At 49.7% G+C, this 17525-nt stretch overlaps 1 protein-coding gene across 1 annotated transcript in view; it reads left to right on the top strand.

Annotated features, from left to right (window-relative positions):
• LOC115195424 (phosphatidylinositol 5-phosphate 4-kinase type-2 alpha) overlaps positions 1 to 17525 on the top strand; it is a gene marked incomplete in the record, with an annotated part of 46450 nt that overhangs the window by 9535 nt on the left and 19390 nt on the right. Inside the window, 2 exon segments of the mRNA XM_029755263.1 lie at positions 16151 to 16248; positions 16776 to 16872. Coding sequence (XP_029611123.1) covers positions 16151 to 16248; positions 16776 to 16872 — 195 coding nt within the window.

Here is a 17525-nt window from a genome sequence, read left to right as displayed (position 1 = left end):
CTCTCCCCTGCTGCCTATTCCTCTGTCCCTCTACCCCTCGCTCTCTCCCCTGCTGCCTATTCCTCTGTCCCTCGCTCTCTCCACTGCTGCCTATTCCTCTACCCCTCGCTCTCTCCCCTGCTGCCTATTCCTCTACCCCTCGCTCTCTCCCCTGCTGCCTATTCCTCTGTCCCTCTACCCCTCGCTCTCTCCCCTTCTGCCTATTCCTCTACCCCTCTACCCCTCGCTCTCTCCACTGCTGCCTATTCCTCTACCCCTCTACCCCTCGCTCTCTCCACTGCTGCCTATTCCTCTACCCCTCGCTCTCTCCCCTGCTGCCTATTCCTCTACCCCTCGCTCTCTCCCCTGCTGCCTATTCCTCTACCCCTCGCTCTCTCCCCTGCTGCCTATTCCTCTGTCCCTCGCTCTCTCCCCTGCTGCCTATTCCTCTACCCCTCGCTCTCTCCCCTGCTGCCTATTCCTCTGTCCCTCGCTCTCTCCCCTGCTGCCTATTCCTCTGTCCCTCGCTCTCTCCCCTGCTGCCTATTCCTCTGTCCCTCGCTCTCTCCCCTGCTGCCTATTCCTCTGTCCCTCGCTCTCTCCCCTGCTGCCTATTCCTCTGTCCCTCGCTCTCTCCCCTGCTGCCTATTCCTCTGTCCCTCGCTCTCTCCCCTGCTGCCTATTCCTCTACCCCTCGCTCTCTCCCCTACTGCCTATTCCTCTACCCCTCGCTCTCTCCCCTACTGCCTATTCCTCTGTCCCTCGCTCTCTCCCCTGCTGCCTATTCCTCTACCCCTCGCTCTCTCCCCTGCTGCCTATTCCTCTACCCCTCTACTCCTCGCTCTCTGGGTCTGTTTGTGACGTAAGAGGCTGTTCCTATTAATAGCCACAGGATTGACCTGCAGCTAGTATGTGGTGAATATGAGTGAAGAACAGAATAGATGGGATCTCACAAAGGACCTGGATTCCCCAGGGACCAGCCGAGCACATTCAGAGTGTGTGGTGTACGTGCGTGTGTTTCCACATGGTCCATCACACTTCTTGTGTTTGGGTGGTCGGGTTGGAGAGGGGCAACTTGATGAAGCAGGAGAGGAGAGGTCATCTTTTGTGCACAGTTGGGGTTGGGACCTCTGTTGCGCCCTCTACTGTGTGTGTGTGTGTGTGTGTGTGTGTGTGTGTGTGTGTGTGTGTGTGTGTGTGTCCGCTGCATCCAGGTAGCTGTAGCATGCCGTAGAGCAGACAGAAATATGATGTGTTATGCCAGAGGAGACCGTGACATTGATTTAAAATGAATATATCTTTAGTCACCAACAGTAGATATCCTAGTGCCCTCGTTGCCCTGCGTGGCTATCAAGGCCTGTACAGTAGGCCCCACCAGAAGTGAAGGGTGTGTGTAAAATCACATTTTATTTGTCACATGCACCGAATGCAACAGATATAGACCTTACTGTGAAATGCTTTCTTACAAGCCCTTAACCAACAATGCAGAATTATTTTAAAAGTAAGAAAATATTTGCTAAAAATCTATATATACAGTACCAGTCAAAAGTTTTAGAACACCTACTCATTCAAGGGTTTTTCTTTATTTTTACTATTTTCTACATTGTGGAATAATAGTGAAGACATCAAAACTATGAAATAACACACATGGAATCAATTAGTAACCAAAAAAGTGTTAAACAAATCAAAATATATTTTAGATTCTTCAAAGTAGACACCCTTTCCCTTGACAGCTTTGCACACTCTTGGCATTCTCTCAACCAGCTTCAACTGGAATGCATTTCCAACTGTCTTGAAGGAGTTCCCACATATGCTGAGCACTTGTTGACTGCTTTTCCTTCACTCTGCGGTCCAACTCATCCCAAAACATCTCAATTGGGTTGAGGTCGGGTGATTGTGGAGGCCTTCTGATGCAGCACTCCATCACTCTCCTTCTTGGTCAAATAGCCCTTACATAGCCTGGAGGTGTGTTGGGTCATTGTCCTGTTGAAGAACAAATGATAGGCCCGCAAAGTGCAAACCAGATCGGATGGTGTATTCCTGCAGAATGCTGTGGTAGCCATGCTGGGTAAGTGTGGCTTGAATTATAAATAAATCACGACAGTGTCACCAGCAAAGCACCATCACACCACCACCTCCTCCATGCTTCACGGTGGGAACCACACATGGAGAGATCATCCATTCACCTACTCTGCGTCTCACAAAGACACAGCGGTTGGAACCAAAAATCTCAAATTCGGACTCATCAGACCAAAGGACAGATGTCCACTGGTCTAATGTCCATTGCTCGTGTTTCTTGGCCCAAGTAAGTCTCTTTTTCTTATTGGTGTCCTTTTTAATAGTGGTTTCTTTGCAAGAATTTGACCATGAAGGCCTGATTCACGCAGTCTCCTCTGAACAGTTGATGTTGAGATGTGTCTGTTACTTGAACTCTGAAGCATTTATTTGGGCTGGTAACTCTAATGAACTTATCCTCTGCAGCAGAGGTAACTCTGGGTCTTCCTTTCCTGTGGTGGTCCTCATGAGAGCCAGTTTCATCATAGTGCTTGATGGTTTTTGCGACTTCACTTGAAGAAACTTAAAAAAATTAAAATAAAAAATCCGTGTTGACAGACTTTGTCTTAAAGTAATGATGGACTGTCTTTGCTTATTTGAGCTGTTCTTGCCATAATATGGACTTGGTCTTTTACCAAATAGGGCTATCTTCTGTATACTACTCCTAACTTGTCACAACACAACTGATTGTCTCAAACGCATTAAGAAGGAAATAAATTCCACAAATTAACTTTTAACAAGGCACACCTGTTAATTAAAATGCATTCCAGGTGACTATCTCATGAAGCTGGTTGAGAGAATGCCAAGAGTTTGCAAAGCTGTCATCAAGGCAAAAGGTGGCTACTTTGAAGAATCTCAAATATAAAATATATTTAGATTTGTTGAACACTTTATTGGTTACTACATGATTCCATATGTGTCATTTCATGGTTTTGATGTCTTCACTATTATACAATTTATAATAAAGAAAAACCCTTGAATGAGTCGGTGTTCTATAACTTTTGACTGGAACTAATATATATAATATTTTTTTCTCTCAACCAGCTATATCTTAGTAATAAATAAAAAAGTAACACAATAACAAGGCTCTACAGGGGTTATCGGTACTGAGTCAATGTGCAGGTATACAGGTTAGTTGAGGTAATATGTACATGTAGGTAGGGGTAAAGTGACTGCATAGATAATACATTGTTACAGCTAAATTAGCAGAGCGCTTTAATAAGAGACAATGGTGCTGCTGCTGTTGACCCCGACACAGGGAGGGTTCCTCATAGCCTCAAAGGATTAGCTAAACAGTAAGCTTAGCAGGACCTCTCATACTCTCCTAGCTAATACAGAGACCCTTCCTCCCACACTCATATCATATATCAGTCCAGAACAAATACAACTGATGTACTCTACTGCTAATATGGTTTGTACCTCCTACTGAGTAATGTGGTCAAACAGAGTGACAGTAAAATGATGCATCGAAGGGGCTGGAAGCCATGTTATGATTCTCAACGGTCACATACAGTGGTCGGTCGGAGAGCGGGCGGTCGGTCGGTCGGAGAGCGGGGCGGTCGGTCGGTCGGAGAGCGGGCGGTCGGTCGGTCGGAGAGCGGGCGGTCGGTCGGTCGGTCGGAGAGCGGGCGGTCGGTCGGTCGGAGAGCGGGCGGTCGGTCGGTCGGAGAGCGGGGCGGTCGGGTCGTTCGGAGAGCGAGATTGCGGTAGGTAGGTCGGAGAGGGGAGCGGTCGGTCGGTAGGAGAGCGGGCGGCGGTCGTCGGGTCGCAGACGCGGGCGGTCGGCTCTGGTCGGCGGAAGATCGGGAGGTCGGTCGGTCGGATCGGAGGCGGTGCGGTTCGGTCGGATCGGTCGGAGAAGGGCGGGTCGGTCGGTCGGCTCGCGATGAGAGGCGGTTCGGTCGGTCGGTCGGTCGGAGAGCGGTCGGTCGGAGAGCGGTCGGTCGGTCGGAGAGCGGTCGGTCGGTCGGTCGGAGAGCGGTCGGAGAGCGGTCGGTCGGAGAGCTGTGGGTGGGTCGGTCGGAGAGCTGTGTCGTTCAGAGAGCTGTGGGCCTGTCTGTCAGAGGGTGTTGTGAGAGAGGGAGAGAGAAGCCTCCGTGTGCTGACTGAGTTCCTCTCCCACTTCCTGTCCACCGGGGCACGGAGCTTGCTCACTCCGCTCTGTGGCGGAAACACCAGACTCTGTCACCAAGGCGACGACGAACAGGAAGTGGTACTGTGAAAGTTGGCCAGGCTGAGCGAGTGAAAGAGAGATAAGAGACTGACGTTTGGAGCCATCATCAGAGGAGGAGATTAAACGCAACATGAACATGAGAGCTGCAGTCGTCACCACTTAGCTTCACTCAGAGTTGATTCGAACAAGCCAAGGAATACAGTGACTACGATGCGTCCTGAACAGCCCTCTATTCCCTTTATATTTCACTTTTGACCTTGCTAGGGCCCATAGGGCACTGTAGTGCACTGTGAAGGGGATAGGGTGCCATTAGGGACATAGCCATAGACCGGCCCGGTCGGGCTACTCATTCTAGAGGTCTGGAGAATGCTGTTCTCTGTGGTTCTCTTCATTCTGAGCTAAATCCTGTCTGACTGAACAGATGAGTGCGTCATGGTGATATAATTCTACAGAGAGATTAGTAATCATGCTTCCTTAAGGGGAGAGATTTGTAGTCTGTCACCGTCAGCCCCCAGAATACATCACTGCTGCTTCCTGCCACTGTGCTGTCCTCCTGAAGGTTGGCCCAGTGCCATGTGTGTGTGTGTGTGTGTGCAGGGGCATTGTCTTCTCTCCTGCCTCTGTACTGTGTCTGAAACAGAGCTTTGTGATGTGGTGACGTCTCCTGAAGTACTCAGGATGCATCAGTCTCTGCGTGACGTTGTTGCCTGGCACCCCACATCACTGACAGTCTGTCTCTCTCTCAGTAGTCTCTCTCCTTAACATCCAAGTTCCATCATCAAGTTTCTGCCCCCTTCTGAAGTCCACTAGCTTCCTTTCCTTGCCTCCTTTCGTCCTGGACCAGATACTGGTTAAGCTGCAGCCTCAATGGCTATCTCTCTGTCTCTCTCTTAATTCAATTCAATAAATGCTTTATTGGCATGAATGGGTGGTTTGGTCGTTCATGTCATTTCAGTAAGCCATGACCATCTCAGATTGTTCTAAAATCATTTCTGTAGAAACAGCTGAGATTAGCATTCCTGCAACATTATTTTGTTTAAATATAATTTTATCTCTGAGAAATTAAGCTAATTGTTTGCACCGAAGTTAATCATTTTAATTTATAGGATTCATATCATATTTATTAAATATAGTACCTAACATCCAATTTCGGCCAACTTTTTTTTTCTAACTGAGGAATCCAAAGAAACTGAAAACCCACCCATGAACCCTCCAGTCCCCCACCAATCCCACCCATGAACCCTCCAATCCCACCCATGAACCCTCCAGTCCCCCACCAATCCCACCCATGAACCCTCCAATCCCCCACCAATCCCACCCATGAACCCTCCAGTCCCCCACCAATCCCACCCATGAACCCTCCAGTCCCCCACCAATCCCACCCATGAACCCTCCAGTCCCCCACCAATCCCACCCATGAACCCTCCAATCCCACCCATGAACCCTCCAGTCCCCCACCAATCCCACCCATGAACCCTCCAATCCCACCCATGAACCCTCCAGTCCCCCACCAATCCCACCCATGAACCCTCCAGTCCCCCACCAATCCCACCCATGAACCCTCCAATCCCCCACCAATCCCACCCATGAACCCTCCAGTCCCCCACCAATCCCACCCATGAACCCTCCAATCCCACCCATGAACCCTCCAGTCCCCCACCAATCCCACCCATGAACCCTCCAGTCCCCCACCAATCCCACCCATGAACCCTCCAATCCCCCACCAATCCCACCCCGACAACAAGTATATAGAATCAGTCCTGTCTGACCAGTAGGATGGAGCTGTGTCTCACAGCATATTGTTTCTTCATCCTATGTAATGTTTTCCCCTGTTCTGACAATATAGTCATTGAAGTTGTTAGGTGTATGTCCCTTCCTGTTATTACCAGGTTCTGACCACTAGCTGGTGCTGTTCCTACTATGTGGATAAAAAATAAAATAAACTTTTTAAAGAACCCCCAACCTCAGAATTAAAGGGATAGTTCACCCAAATTACTAAATGACACATTGGTTTCCTTACCCTGTAATTAGTCTATGGACAATGTATGACAGCATACCACCCTGCATCCCACTGCTGGCTTGCTTCTGAAGCTAAGCAGGGTTGGTCCTGGTCAGTCCTTGGATGGGAGACCAGATGCTGCTGGAAGTGGTGTTGGAGGGCCAGTAGGAGGCACTCTTTCCTCTGGTCAAAACTATGAAATAACACATATGTAGTCATATCAAAACATATTTGAGATTCTTCAAAGTAGCCACCCTTTGCCTTGATGACAGCTTTAGTCACCTGCAATGCATTTCAGTTAACAGGTGTGCTTTGTTAAAAGTTAATTTGTGGAATTTCTTTCCTTAATGTGTTTGAGCCAATCAGTTGTGTTGTGACAAGGTAGGGGTGGTTTACAGAAGATAACCCTATTTTGTAAAATACTAAGTCCATATTATGGCAAGAATCACTCAAATAAGCTTAGAGAAACGACAGTCCATTACTTTAAGACATGAAAGTCAGTCAATTCGGAAAATTTTTGCAGTCGCAAAAACCATCAAGCTCTATGATGAAACTGGCTCTCATGAGGACCGCCACAGGAAGACCTAGAGTTACCTCTGCTGCAGAGGATAAGTTCATTAGAGTTACCAGACTCAGAAATTGTAGCCCAAATAAATAACAGGCACATCTCAACATCAACTGTTCAGAGGAGACTGTGTGAATCAGGCCTTCATGGTTGAATTGCTGCAAAGAAACTTCTACTAAAGGACACCAGTAAGAAGAGACTTGCATGGGCCCCGAAACACGAGCAATGGACATTAGACCGGTGGAAATATGTCATTTGGTCTGATGAGTCCACATTTTGAGATTTTTGGTTCCAACCACTGTGTGTTTGTGAGACACAGAGTAGGTGAACGGATGATTACCGCATGTGTGGTTCCCACTGTGAAGCATGGAGGAGGAGGTGTGATGGTGCTTTGCTGGTGACACTGTCTGTGATTTCTTTAGAATTCAAGGCACACTGAACCAGCATGGCTGCCACAACATTCTGCAGGGATACGCCATCCCATCTGGTTTGGGCTTAGTGAGACTATCATTTGTTCTTCAACAGGACAATGACCCAAAATACACCAAAACACACTTCCAGGCTGTGTAGGGGCAATTTGACCAAGAAGGAGAGTGATGGAGTGCTGCATCAGATGACCTGGCCTTCACAATCACCCGACCTCAACCCAATTGAGGTGGCTTGGGATGAGTTATTATTCTACAATGTAGAAGATAGTATAAATAAAGAACCCTTGAATGAGTAGATGTGTCCAAACTTTTGACTGGTACTGTATATTTCAACATAAACAATTATGCATAGAAGTAATACACCACAAATGTAAATAATAGCAACAATTGTAAAATTTGAATCTACAAGGGCTCATGTTGACATGGCAGGATCTATCATCTGTTACATTATAATAGGCCAGGACATAATCTGCAACAAGATCTGCTGTCTCTACCTTTTCCCTAACAAAATGCAAATGTTCCCCTCAACATGCAGTTAAAGAAATCCTGCAATTCTTTCTTTAAATTTCAGGAGGTAAATACCTCTGAGTCATATGTGGAGAAGGAAGTGCTGCTCATTCTCTTGTTCTCCTGACCCGCAGTGCTTAGTCTTCTCTGATCCTCCATGTTTTTCTGTGGCGTCCTGTCTCTATTGCCAGGCTAGGGTCACTGACTCTACATTGTTAATGTTTTCCTTTGTTTGAGTTCTTAGATTTTTGACAAGGTGTTGTGCTAATTTGATTATCTCTATTTAGAATTTGAATTTCGTTTTGCCAGTAAATAGTGTATGTATTTTGGTTCTAACCGCAGGCAGCCTGGCGGGTTAAGAGGCCGGCGGCCTACTAGCCGGTTAAGGGGCCGGCGGCCTACTAGCCGGTTAAGGGGCCGGCGGCCTACTAGCCGGTTAAGGGGCAGGCGGCCTACTAGCCGGTTAAGGGGCAGGCGGCCTACTAGCCGGTTAAGGGGCAGGCGGCCTACTAGCCGGTTAAGGGGCAGGCGGTTGCAAGATCAAATCCCAGAGCTGACATGGTAAACATCTGTCGTTCTGCCCCTGAACAAGACAGTTAACCCACTGTTCCTAGGCCGTCATTGTAAATAAGAATTTGTTGTTAACTAACTTGCCTAGTTAAATAAAGATTTTTAAAAATGTGCAGGTTGGTTGGTCTGTCCCTCTCTCTCGCTACCTCAGTTCAAAAGGGCTTTATTGGCATGGGAAACATATGTTAATAGATGAAAGTGAAGTAAACAATGAACAGTAAACATTAGTCACAAAAGTTTCAAAGAAATAGAGACATTTCATATGTCTTATAATAGCTATATACAGTGTTGTAACGATGTGCAAATAGTTAAAGTACAAAAGGGAAAATAAATCAATATAAATCAAAATACTTACAATGGTCTCTCTTTACATTGGTCTCTCTTTACATTGGTCTCGTGTGTGTGTGTGTGTGTGTGTGTGTGTGTGTGTGTGTGAGATCTAGTTCGCTAGTTTACCTCATCAGTGTTTCTGGATAATTTGTATGATGATAAACTGAGAAGCTCAGTTCTGGTGACATTTTTTTAAAGGACTTTCTACTCCAAAATGAATGTAAATATAATTACGCTGACACCATCTAAAATACAATTTCTGCTTCCACAAACGATCCGGTCCAAACGATCCGGTCCAAACGATCAGCAGTAACTATTATCAGCTGTAGTCCAACTGATGCAGCGTAGTGGCCGTAACTGGAGAGACAACCCCATGCTTCAGGCCATCTGCATTTAGTGTTTATCCTATTGGGCTAATCATTAGATTGTTTTAACTAGTTGGCATCCTATTGATGCATTTTTTTATGTCCCCTAAAAACTTGCATAAACACAGTGACTAATGTAGGGTAAGTTGGGGTAACACACCCACTGCCTGTACTTCTCACAGAAACCACGTCATGTCACTTCATGCAGGCATCCATCCATCTGTTGTGTGGATGCTGCAGCAGTAGGGGAGAGATGCAGGTATCCATCCATCCATCTGTTGTGTGGATGCTGCAGCAGTAGGGGAGAGATGCAGGTATCCATCCATTTGTTGTGTGGATGCTGCAGCAGTAGGGGAGAGATGCAGGTATCCATCCATCTGTTGTGTGGATGCTGCAGCAGTAGGGGAGAGATGCAGGTATCCATCCATCCATCTGTTGTGTGGATGCTGCAGCAGTAGGGGAGAGATGCAGGTATCCATCCATCTGTTGTGTGGATGCTGCAGCAGTAGGGGAGAGATGCAGGTATCCATCCATCCATCTGTTGTGTGGATGCTGCAGCAGTAGGGGAGAGATGCAGGTATCCATCCATCTGTTGTGTGGATGCTGCAGCAGTAGGGGAGAGATGCAGGCATCCATCCATCTGTTGTGTGGATGCTGCAGCAGTAGGGGAGAGATGCAGGCATCCATCCATCTGTTGTGTGGATGCTGCAGCAGTAGGGGAGAGATGCAGGTATCCATCCATCCATCTGTTGTGTGGATGCTGCAGCAGTAGGGGAGAGATGCAGGTATCCATCCATCCATCTGTTGTGTGGATGCTGCAGCAGTAGGGGAGAGATGCAGGTATCCATCCATCCATCTGTTGTGTGGATGCTGCAGCAGTAGGGGAGAGATGCAGGTATCCATCCATCTGTTGTGTGGATGCTGCAGCAGTAGGGGAGAGATGCAGGCATCCATCCATCTGTTGTGTGGATGCTGCAGCAGTAGGGGAGAGATGCAGGCATCCATCCATCTGTTGTGTGGATGCTGCAGCAGTAGGGGAGAGATGCAGGCATCCATCCATCCATCTGTTGTGTGGATGCTGCAGCAGTAGGGGAGAGATGCAGGCATCCATCCATCCATCTGTTGTGTGGATGATGCAGCAGTAGGGGAGAGATGCAGGCATCCATCCATCCATCTGTTGTGTGGATGATGCAGCAGTAGGGGAGAGATGCAGGCATCCATCCATCCATCTGTTGTGTGGATGCTGCAGCAGTAGGGGAGAGATGCAGGCATCCATCCATCCATCTGTTGTGTGGATGCTGCAGCAGTAGGGGAGAGATGCAGGCATCCATCCATCCATCTGTTGTGTGGATGCTGCAGCAGTAGGGGAGAGATGCAGGCATCCATCCATCCATCTGTTGTGTGGATGCTGCAGCAGTAGGGGAGAGATGCAGGCATCCATCCATCCATCTGTTGTGTGGATGCTGCAGCAGTAGGGGAGAGATGCAGGCATCCATCCATCCATCTGTTGTGTGGATGCTGCAGCAGTAGGGGAGAGATGCAGGCATCCATCCATCATCCATCTGTTGTGTGGATGCTGCAGCAGTAGGGGAGAGATGCAGGCATCCATCCATCCATCTGTTGTGTGGATGCTGCAGCAGTAGGGGAGAGATGCAGGCATCCATCCATCCATCTGTTGTGTGGATGCTGCAGCAGTAGGGGAGAGATGCAGGCATCCATCCATCCATCTGTTGTGTGGATGCTGCAGCAGTAGGGGAGAGATGCAGGCATCCATCCATCCATCTGTTGTGTGGATGCTGCAGCAGTAGGGGAGAGATGCAGGCATCCATCCATCCATCTGTTGTGTGGATGCTGCAGCAGTAGGGGAGAGATGCAGGCATCCATCCATCCATCTGTTGTGTGGATGCTGCAGCAGTAGGGGAGAGATGCAGGCATCCATCCATCCATCTGTTGTGTGGATGCTGCAGCAGTAGGGGAGAGATGCAGGCATCCATCCATCCATCTGTTGTGTGGATGCTGCAGCAGTAGGGGAGAGATGCAGGCATCCATCCATCCATCTGTTGTGTGGATGCTGCAGCAGTAGGGGAGAGATGCAGGCATCCATCCATCCATCTGTTGTGTGGATGCTGCAGCAGTAGGGGAGAGATGCAGGCATCCATCCATCCATCTGTTGTGTGGATGCTGCAGCAGTAGGGGAGAGATGCAGGCATCCATCCATCCATCTGTTGTGTGGATGCTGCAGCAGTAGGGGAGAGATGCAGGCATCCATCCATCCATCTGTTGTGTGGATGCTGCAGCAGTAGGGGAGAGATGCAGGCATCCATCCATCCATCTGTTGTGTGGATGCTGCAGCAGTAGGGGAGAGATGCAGGCATCCATCCATCCATCTGTTGTGTGGATGCTGCAGCAGTAGGGGAGAGATGCAGGCATCCATCCATCCATCTGTTGTGTGGATGCTGCAGCAGTAGGGGAGAGATGCAGGCATCCATCCATCCATCTGTTGTGTGGATGCTGCAGCAGTAGGGGAGAGATGCAGGCATCCATCCATCCATCTGTTGTGTGGATGCTGCAGCAGTAGGGGAGAGATGCAGGCATCCATCCATCCATCTGTTGTGTGGATGCTGCAGCAGTAGGGGAGAGATGCAGGCATCCATCCATCCATCTGTTGTGTGGATGCTGCAGCAGTAGGGGAGAGATGCAGGCATCCATCCATCCATCTGTTGTGTGGATGCTGCAGCAGTAGGGGAGAGATGCAGGCATCCATCCATCCATCTGTTGTGTGGATGCTGCAGCAGTAGGGGAGAGATGCAGGCATCCATCCATCCATCTGTTGTGTGGATGCTGCAGCAGTAGGGGAGAGATGCAGGCATCCATCCATCCATCTGTTGTGTGGATGCTGCAGCAGTAGGGGAGAGATGCAGGCATCCATCCATCCATCCGTTGTGTGGATGCTGCAGCAGTAGGGGAGAGATGCAGGCATCCATCCATCCATCCGTTGTGTGGATGCTGCAGCAGTAGGGGAGAGATGCAGGCATCCATCCATCCATCCGTTGTGTGGATGCTGCAGCAGTAGGGGAGAGATGCAGGCATCCATCCATCCATCCATCCGTTGTGTGGATGCTGCAGCAGTAGGGGAGAGATGCAGGCATCCATCCATCCATCCATCCGTTGTGTGGATGCTGCAGCAGTAGGGGAGAGATGCAGGCATCCATCCATCCATCCATCCGTTGTGTGGATGCTGCAGCAGTAGGGGAGAGATGCAGGCATCCATCCATCCATCCATCCGTTGTGTGGATGCTGCAGCAGTAGGGGAGAGATGCAGGCATCCATCCATCCATCCATCCATCCGTTGTGTGGATGCTGCAGCAGTAGGGGAGAGATGCAGGCATCCATCCATCCATCCATCCATCTGTTGTGTGGATGCTGCAGCAGTAGGGGAGAGATGCAGGCATCCATCCATCCATCCATCCATCTGTTGTGTGGATGCTGCAGCAGTAGGGGAGAGATGCAGGCATCCATCCATCCATCCATCATCTGTTGTGTGGATGCTGCAGCAGTAGGGAGAGATGCAGGCATCCATCCATCCATCCATCTGTTGTGTGGATGCTGCAGCAGTAGGGGAGAGATGCAGGCATCCATCCATCCATCCATCCATCTGTTGTGTGGATGCTGCAGCAGTAGGGGAGAGATGCAGGCATCCATCCATCCATCCATCCATCTGTTGTGTGGATGCTGCAGCAGTAGGGGAGAGATGCAGGCATCCATCCATCCATCCATCCATCTGTTGTGTGGATGCTGCAGCAGTAGGGGAGAGATGCAGGCATCCATCCATCCATCCATCCATCTGTTGTGTGGATGCTGCAGCAGTAGGGGAGAGATGCAGGCATCCATCCATCCATCCATCCATCTGTTGTGTGGATGCTGCAGCAGTAGGGGAGAGATGCAGGCATCCATCCATCCATCCATCCATCTGTTGTGTGGATGCTGCAGCAGTAGGGGAGAGATGCAGGCATCCATCCATCCATCCATCCATCTGTTGTGTGGATGCTGCAGCAGTAGGGGAGAGATGCAGGCATCCATCCATCCATCCATCCATCTGTTGTGTGGATGCTGCAGCAGTAGGGGAGAGATGCAGGCATCCATCCATCCATCCATCCATCTGTTGTGTGGATGCTGCAGCAGTAGGGGAGAGATGCAGGCATCCATCCATCCATCCATCCATCTGTTGTGTGGATGCTGCAGCAGTAGGGGAGAGATGCAGGCATCCATCCATCCATCTGTTGTGTGGATGCTGCAGCAGTAGGGGAGAGATGCAGGCATCCATCATCATCCATCCATCTGTTGTGTGGATGCTGCAGCAGTAGGGGAGAGATGCAGGCATCCATCCATCCATCCATCCATCTGTTGTGTGGATGCTGCAGCAGTAGGGGAGAGATGCAGGCATCCATCCATCCATCCATCCATCTGTTGTGTGGATGCTGCAGCAGTAGGGGAGAGATGCAGGCATCCATCCATCCATCCATCCATCTGTTGTGTGGATGCTGCAGCAGTAGGGGAGAGATGCAGGCATCCATCCATCCATCCATCCATCTGTTGTGTGGATGCTGCAGCAGTAGGGGAGAGATGCAGGCATCCATCCATCCATCCATCCATCTGTTGTGTGGATGCTGCAGCAGTAGGGGAGAGATGCAGGCATCCATCCATCCATCCATCCATCTGTTGTGTGGATGCTGCAGCAGTAGGGGAGAGATGCAGGCATCCATCCATCCATCCATCCATCTGTTGTGTGGATGCTGCAGCAGTAGGGGAGAGATGCAGGCATCCATCCATCCATCCATCCATCTGTTGTGTGGATGCTGCAGCAGTAGGGGAGAGATGCAGGCATCCATCCATCCATCCATCTGTTGTGTGGATGCTGCAGCAGTAGGGGAGAGATGCAGGCATCCATCCATCCATCCATCTGTTGTGTGGATGCTGCAGCAGTAGGGGAGAGATGCAGGCATCCATCCATCCATCCATCTGTTGTGTGGATGCTGCAGCAGTAGGGGAGAGATGCAGGCATCCATCCATCCATCCATCTGTTGTGTGGATGCTGCAGCAGTAGGGGAGAGATGCAGGCATCCATCCATCCATCCATCGTTGTGTGGATGCTGCAGCAGTAGGGGAGAGATGCAGGCATCCATCCATCCATCTTTGTGTGGATGCTGCAGCAGTAGGGGAGAGATGCAGGCATCCATCCATCCATCTGTTGTGTGGATGCTGCAGCAAGTTAGGGGAGAGATGCAGGCATCCATCCATCCATCTGTTGTGTGGATGCTGCAGCAGTAGGGGAGAGATGCAGGTATCCATCCATCCATCTGTTGTGTGGATGCTGCAGCAGTAGGGGAGAGATGCAGGCATCCATCCATCCATCCATCTGTTGTGTGGATGCTGCAGCAGTAGGGGAGAGATGCAGGCATCCATCCATCCATCTGTTGTGTGGATGCTGCAGCAGTAGGGGAGAGATGCAGGCATCCATCCATCCATCTGTTGTGTGGATGCTGCAGCAGTAGGGGAGAGATGCAGGTATCCATCCATCCATCTGTTGTGTGGATGCTGCAGCAGTAGGGGAGAGATGCAGGCATCCATCCATCCATCTGTTGTGTGGATGCTGCAGCAGTAGGGGAGAGATGCAGGCATCCATCCATCCATCTGTTGTGTGGATGCTGCAGCAGTAGGGGAGAGATGCAGGCATCCATCCATCCATCTGTTGTGTGGATGCTGCAGCAGTAGGGGAGAGATGCAGGCATCCATCCATCCATCTGTTGTGTGGATGCTGCAACAGTAGGGGAGAGATGCAGGCATCCATCCATCCATCTGTTGTGTGGATGCTGCAGCAGTAGGGGAGAGATGCAGGCATCCATCCATCCATCTGTTGTGTGGATTCTGCAGCAGTAGGGGAGAGATGCAGGCATCCATCCATCCATCTGTTGTGTGGATTCTGCAGCAGTAGGGGAGAGATGCAGGCATCCATCCATCCATCTGTTGTGTGGATGCTGCAGCAGTAGGGGAGAGATGCAGGCATCCATCCATCCATCTGTTGTGTGGATGCTGCAGCAGTAGGGGAGAGATGCAGGCATCCATCCATCCATCTGTTGTGTGGATGCTGCAGCAGTAGGGGAGAGATGCAGGCATCCATCCATCCATCTGTTGTGTGGATGCTGCAGCAGTAGGGGAGAGATGCAGGCATCCATCCATCCATCTGTTGTGTGGATGCTGCAGCAGTAGGGGAGAGATGCAGGCATCCATCCATCCATCTGTTGTGTGGATGCTGCAGCAGTAGGGGAGAGATGCAGGCATCCATCCATCCATCTGTTGTGTGGATGCTGCAGCAGTAGGGGAGTGATGCAGGCATCCATCCATCCATCTGTTGTGTGGATGCTGCAGCAGTAGGGGAGAGATGCAAGCATCCATCCATCTGTTGTGTGGATGCTGCAGCAGTAGGGGAGAGATGCAGGCATCCATCCATCTGTTGTGTGGATATTGTCCACTACCTATTAAAACAACAAGTCTTTCACTACATTACAGTACAACTTTAGCTTTAGGACATTTTAAGCAACTTCTTACAAAAATGGCAAAGCAGAGTATTCTCTCCTTGGAAAAGCATGATGTGGCCTCGTTATGTTTCTCACACACCTAGAAGATGACCGTGGCTGCTATTAACAACGAGTTAACAAAACCATAAACAGACTGGTCCTGAACAACCTCTCAACATGACTCTCTCTCTCACACACACGCAGTCTCACACGCACAGTCTCGCGCGCGCGCACACACGCAGTCTCGCACGCACACGCGCAGTCTCGCACGCACACGCGCAGTCTCGCGCGCACACGCGCAGTCTCGCGTGTGCGCGCAGACGCGCTGTCTCGCGCGCGCACACGCGCAGTCTCGCACACGTCTAGTCAAGTTGATTGTTGGCCGCAGTAGATGGGCTCTTAGTCTTTAGGCGTTGGTACTGGGCTGGAACCAAAGCCTGCACAAGCAGGATGTTGATCACTGAGCTAACGAGGGAGAGGAAGGGATGTGATGAGGTCAGAGGTGCTGTATGCTCATCTAGATTCAATGAAAACGTATCTGGACTCACTGTTCAAACTGATGGGATTTTATGTTTCGTCACTATTCTGTCTCTCTCTGTCTCAGATCAATGAGTTGAGCCATGTTCAGATCCCCATCATGCTGATGCCTGATGACTTCAAGGCCTACTCCAAGATCAAGGTGGACAATCACCTCTTCAACAAGTAAGTGTACAGACACACACACACACACACACACTAATCCAGCGTTTCCCAAACTAGGGGCCACGACCCTGATTTGAAAATAGTTTTGCGAGAGAAACAGCAGTTTTCTACCTACAAATGTGCCTGTATCTTTTGAATGGTTTAAACTACAGAATGTTATGACCCCATCACTGGAAGATAAGACTTCCAGGGACACCCATGTCTCTGCTGTTTCCCTCTACAATCACCACAAGACCAGGCACTAAATCAGACGGAGGGGAAAAGAACAATCCATGATGCTCTTCTCTAAACAGAAGATCATACAAAATACCTTTCTGATTTCAGTTCAAACCATACTTCCTTCAGATTGACAGTACTTGTGAAAGTATTTCAGACTGAATTGTAATAGACTGTCATAGTCTAAACATTGGCTGTTGATAACATAATTTGTTTTCCATGTTGGGGTCGAGGGCCACACCAGTTTGGGGACCCCTGGTCCTAAGGTAAATGCTATCTAATGTTAAATGTATGTGTGTGTGTGTGTGCAGGGAGAACATGCCGAGCCATTTCAAGTTTAAGGAGTACTGTCCTCTGGTGTTCCGCAACCTCAGAGAGAGGTTTGGCATCGATGACCAGGATTTCCAGGTACAGAGTGAACATCTCACTCCCTCTCACACTCGGTGTTTCTCCCAAATCTTGCCCTTTCTTTCATGTCTTATCAGTATCTTTCTCTCCTTTCTGTCTTGTTTCTCTCTCGGTTTCTGTGTCTGTGTGTGTGTTCTGTGTGTGTGTTCTGTGTGTGTGTTCTGTGTGTGTGTTCTGTGTGTGTGTTCTGTGTTGGCATGCTAGGTCATTGGTTCTGGTCCTCTGCAGCTGTCTCTGTTTGTCATGTTTATATTTCAGTGGCGGTGGAAAGACAACCAGACATGGAGGGGGCTAGGAAGGGTGGGGGGGTTCTGGATCTGGGGTAGTTCTGGAGGGCATCAGCTGTGTGGCAGGGGGGGTTCAGGGGGGCAGGGCGGGGGCCACAACCCCAGGGGAAGGAGGGGTGTTTGTCGTTACACACAGTGGCGCCGGTGTAGGGCTGGGCAATTGGAGGGCCTGCCTGACTTCAGCTGTCTCTGATACTCACACAGTCAGCCTCTCTCTCTTTGTCTCTCTCTCTCTCTCTCTCTCCCCATCTTCTCTCTCTCTCTCTCTCTCTCTCTCTCTCTCTCTCTCTCCCCATCTTCTCTCTCTCTATCCTCTCTCTCTTTCCTCCCTATCTCTCTCTCTTTTCTCTCTCTTTCCTCTCTCTC

The sequence above is a fragment of the Salmo trutta genome, chromosome 6, assembly GCF_901001165.1.
Source record: "Salmo trutta chromosome 6, fSalTru1.1, whole genome shotgun sequence".
Lineage (NCBI taxonomy): Eukaryota > Metazoa > Chordata > Actinopteri > Salmoniformes > Salmonidae > Salmo > Salmo trutta.
The sequence above is the reverse complement of the archived record's forward strand: the minus strand, read 5'-3'. Positions and strand labels throughout refer to the sequence as shown.